Here is a 4,730-nt window from a genome sequence, read left to right as displayed (position 1 = left end):
CCTACTTTAGATAAGTATTTTAGCATGTAAATTCAAAATGCAGGAAAAAAATGAACAAAAACCTTTAAAGACTAAAAGAATTGGAGGTGTGTTTTAAAGGACTAAGCCTCAGAACCTTGAGATATTTAGGAAAAAGGAAAATAGGATTTAGTAAGAGGTTCTATTCTTGGTCACTAGTCAAAGCCAACCATCATCATAACCCCTGTGCTTTTCAGCACTCTCATATTCCATCTTGTAGCATAGAAATGTGAAGTAATGACATTCTAAGAAGCCTGTAACAGCTCACTGTTTCATCAAGATAAACTGCTTCATATTGGCAGTCTTCATCGTGTTTATCTGTGTGTCTTTTTTCTAGTAACAAAATCATGCGTACATTAAGCATTTTCAAAAGTCTGTAAGCTTTAAATTATTCACTGAAATAGAGAAAGTGATTGTGTGTATACACATGGTTGAAGAATAGCAAATCTGTGTGTTTTGCACACATTTCTGCATGCTCAACAATTTTACTAACCTCATATTACAAAGAGATTACTCCTACAAAGCCTAAATGTGTGCAGTGGCCTGAAACTTGTGCAACTCCTAATATTTTCATAAAATACAGGAAAGCTACCTTCGTTTATATAAGCTAATATATTTTTCTTTTTACTCAGCTTGAAGTCAAATTTGAAATTTAAATAATATTTAGAGAGCCTGAGTTGTGAGTATTAGCATAGGCAACAAAATAAGTAATTTTTTTTTTATTTAAAAAGGCCATATTATTTTAAAACTTCCTTCCTGTTATCGGAACTGAGAAACTTCCATGAGAAGGTGATGTGGTAGAAGGAAATTGCACTACTACTCTGCATTTGAAAAAAACCCTCCAAACAACCTAGAAGGGTACTGATCTGTTGGTCAACCCAAATGTAGTTGCTTTGGCATTCTAGCACTGTTTGGAGGAATATTTACTGCATTTCATCCAAGAAGTTTTAAAAAGAAATTTAGGAGTATTGGAATGATGGATTAGTTCTGTAATAGTAGCTAACATCTATTTAATCACACTAAAGATTGGAAGATTGGAGAAAGTAAATCCTTTGTTATATGTAATTTACAGTCTCATGCATGAATTGTTGACTTAAGGGCTTTGACAGATGGGACAAAGGGGGAAAAAAAAAAAAGGGCGGAACTTAGCAGTGGGTGCTTAGGCAGGGATTAAGAGGATTGGTTGGGAGAGTAAGAAAATCCCGAGACCAGTGACTGCATTTGTGAGCCTGGGAGGCTGAAAGTGACTGAGAGGATAGTCATATTGTGTGCGATGTGAAGGATTTTCTTGGGATTGAGGAGAATAATTTAGCAATGACCCTGCTTACCTCCCAATCCGCTCAGCCTCTAAGTTCAAGTAGGTAGGCTGCTCAGTTGTTTGCCACAAGATGATCAGTGAGGTTTATCTTGATTGCTGATATGGTAAATGGCAATGCCCCCCTTTTCTGTGTAGAGATTTTGTAATCTAGAAATGAACATTTGTAAAGTTATCCTTATATATTAAAAATGTGGCTATATGTCATTTAGGAGCGGGAACATTTTATAGTATAAGATCAGTGTGATTGCTGGTTAGTCTCTCTCGACTAATTTCCAGTGTGTTAGAAAAGCTTAAGCAGTGTCATTAAAGCAAAAATTCTTTTTGCTATGGATATGTGAAGTTTTGTATTACAGGAGATGAAGAATTGATAAGGGAAATAGATTTTTAACATGGCTAAGGCAGCAAACATAGTATGTTCACTTTAAAACCTGTATACATCTACATGACAGAAACTTGAAAATTAATCAACCAAATGATATGGTGTTAGTTCATAATATGCTTTAGTTTATGTTTAAAATATACAGTGCTGAAAATAAATGTTTCATTTTTATTGCTGAAAGAATAGTTTTACATTTTATAATTATGGTGACTATTGAAAAAAGAAGAAAAAGTATCCAGCTTAGGATACAACAGAACAATGCAGGGCATGCAGTTATTTTAGTCATCTAATATGTCAGCATTCAAGAATCTGAACCGATTGTTTAAAAAAAATCTTGTACTTTGTTTCTTTTGTTGCTCACTTCCAACTTTGTCATCTGTCAGAATGCAAAAAAAAATTATCCTTCTATAACCATTGACAGGATAACACAAAAGCTGTCTCCAGGTCGATATTTTGCAGCAATATTTTTAACATACGAACAGTAGTTTTTATAATTTCACCTTGGTGCTCAACCATTTATTATCGTATCAGAAGCATGTCAGTAATTCCTTTCTAAATGTCTGCTTCTTTTAGTGCTGAGACCCACATCAAGGGCTTCACACTGAACAGTGCTGCCAGCAGCCTCCTCATCATATCGCAAGTTAGGCGGGATTATTTGAAAGGTATGTCACAATGCTTGACCTTTACGTCACATTAATGCCTCTGCAGATTTTTCTTGTAACGCCCTTCGAATACTTGGATAAAGGAGTCCATTTAGCAAATTACCTGCTTATCAAGAGCCTTTTGTGGTAGCTGAGAGACGTAAATTACTGTACATGCATTTATAATACAGCTTGAATATGAATGTACTTGTCATTTGACCACTTAGTCCAGTTTCCATTCCATTTAACACAAGATGGGTTTTCTTAAGATGAATCACAGCTCTTCAGACATGCAAAATTTGTGCTCCAGAACGAGAGAAAGTACAGGCTTTCAAGTGCGTTAAAATTCACAGCACAAGTCATTTTGCTTTGGAAATTAACATACTTTAGAGCTCTGAAACAATTCCCAGCAGTTGTTTCTTGCATATTGTGTTGGTTGTGTGAGATACCAGATGAGTTAAATTGACTGTTAAATGTGCATGATTGTGCACAAAATGATTATAATATTGATTTAAAAAGTTAATCAAATACTTTTTAATAGTTCTCAATACCAACAGTAACGAAATATTCAGTTTGATTTTCTTTTTAATGTAACAGTGATGATACAAAAGAAAATGGTGGCTGAAGAGTATGTAAGGGTACCCAACAAGACGGTGAATAAAGTTTATTATAATTGTGTTATTTTAGTTCTAGGCATTGGTCATTTTGCAGCCTAGAGTTCAACTCCACAATATTACATTTTATTTATTTAGTCGTTCTGTAGAACTCTTGTGAGAGAGGAAAACTCTGCAAGCACACAGTTTTACATGCAGTGCTGTGTCTTTTATCCCTGTGCAAGTGTACGTATCAGTAACAGTGTTGATACATATTTTCATCAGTACCTTTAAGTGACAAAACAGCTGTTTATGGAGAAAATGTATTACACTGAATTGGGTTTTAACTTCATGCCAGAAGTCATACCAAAAAATCCCCACTTTCCTGCCGTCTGTTAATTTTACTTCATTCCATTATGTGTAGCTGTAGTAATATGTAACATCAGCTATGTTAAAATACTCTAAGATAAGTATTTAAACACATCTTCTCACTTGCACTTTTTCCTGCAGCTGATAAACTTGTCTTCTTTCATATTCCTTCCCCATTCAGTCTCCAATCTGATGTCACTGCCAGGTGTCATCGCTTGAAGTATTTGTGGTGAATGCAATTCCTCCTCTTGTGCTTGGCAAGTCTTAAGTTTTTGCAGCTTTCAAGTCCTTCACCTGACTTTTCTGTCTGATTTTCTTCTAAAAATTTTTCTGCTTTTTCTTGTCCAGTTTGCCAGTTCTTCTTCATAAATACTGCACAGCAAAAATCTTTCCTTCTTCAGGGCATCACTGATGTTTCTGTATTCTGCCAATCTCTTCTCCTAACTACATGATTTCTTCTTAGCTAGCATACTGAATTCTCTGCCATGTCAACCCTCTCCTTGCTGCACTCTTAAAAATGTTTCTTTTTTGCACAGTACAAGGTTTTTCAAGGAGTCTGTGGAATTCCATTGGTTTGCAAAATTATATTTTCCTTTATCTTGTGCTTTTAACAAGCTTTAGTTTGGTAACTTCATTGAATAGTCAGTCTTGATCCTTGTTTCTATTTTAATTTGAAAGATACTGTTTTTCTCTTTGTAAGTGAAGCCTTGAAAATGCAAGCTACTAAATATTTCAACCATACTGGTCATTTTCTGAGGCTCATAGATTACCCCAAAAATTTTTGGGTACAGTCTTTTTATAATCTCTTGGTGGTGATTTCCATTTGACCTATATCGTGTGAAGGCTTTCACTTGTATAAAACATGCTTGCTTTATCATTTCTTCGTATAGTTCACTGTCGTTCTTTGCTGTGTTTTGTGGTGTAATTAAAAGTTTTTACGTAGGTCCCCAAGTATACTCATAAGAGCTCTAATACCTTCTAGCAAGAACGTGGTAAAACCCAGGGTACTTTTAGAATTGGAACTCGAGTTTCACGGTATGGAATTTGCAGAGTTTATAGGAAAGCCTTTTAAAAGATAAATGGTCAGTTTTGACAAGCACATAGTTACCTGCTCTTAAGTACTGAAAAATCAAGGGATTAAATTATGAATTCAGATTAGTAGTAATCAGTGCTTTTGCATAAGAAAAAAAAAGATACCAGCAGAATTCTCTAGTATGCTACTGGTACATAATTTCTTGCAGTAGTGCTGCACACAGGCAGCTTTCATATCTTCTCTGTCCTTGTTCTTGAGGAGGCTGGTCATGCTCCATGCTACACTTGTAGGTGGGAGAGAATTTGAACTTAGCATGTGTTTTAAGTTTGCTTTTTCAATTTTGGGAATCTTGCTCCTGATGTATTGGTCATCTGTCCCC

General features: G+C 35.2%; 1 protein-coding gene across 1 annotated transcript in view; it reads left to right on the top strand.

Moving 5' to 3' along the window:
* The window catches only part of LRPPRC (leucine-rich pentatricopeptide repeat containing), a gene marked incomplete at its 3' end in the record, with an annotated part of 64,024 nt that extends 61,647 nt beyond the window's left edge, over positions 1 to 2,377 (top strand). The window contains exon 30 of the mRNA XM_010294600.1: positions 2,289 to 2,377. Coding sequence (XP_010292902.1) covers positions 2,289 to 2,377 — 89 coding nt within the window. The remainder of the gene's footprint in view (positions 1 to 2,288) is intronic.
* Between the last annotated feature and the right edge of the window lie 2,353 nt (positions 2,378 to 4,730).

This window comes from Phaethon lepturus, unplaced genomic scaffold, assembly GCF_000687285.1.
Source record: "Phaethon lepturus isolate BGI_N335 unplaced genomic scaffold, ASM68728v1 scaffold43349, whole genome shotgun sequence".
NCBI classification, from domain to species: domain Eukaryota; kingdom Metazoa; phylum Chordata; class Aves; order Phaethontiformes; family Phaethontidae; genus Phaethon; species Phaethon lepturus.
The sequence above is the reverse complement of the archived record's forward strand: the minus strand, read 5'-3'. Positions and strand labels throughout refer to the sequence as shown.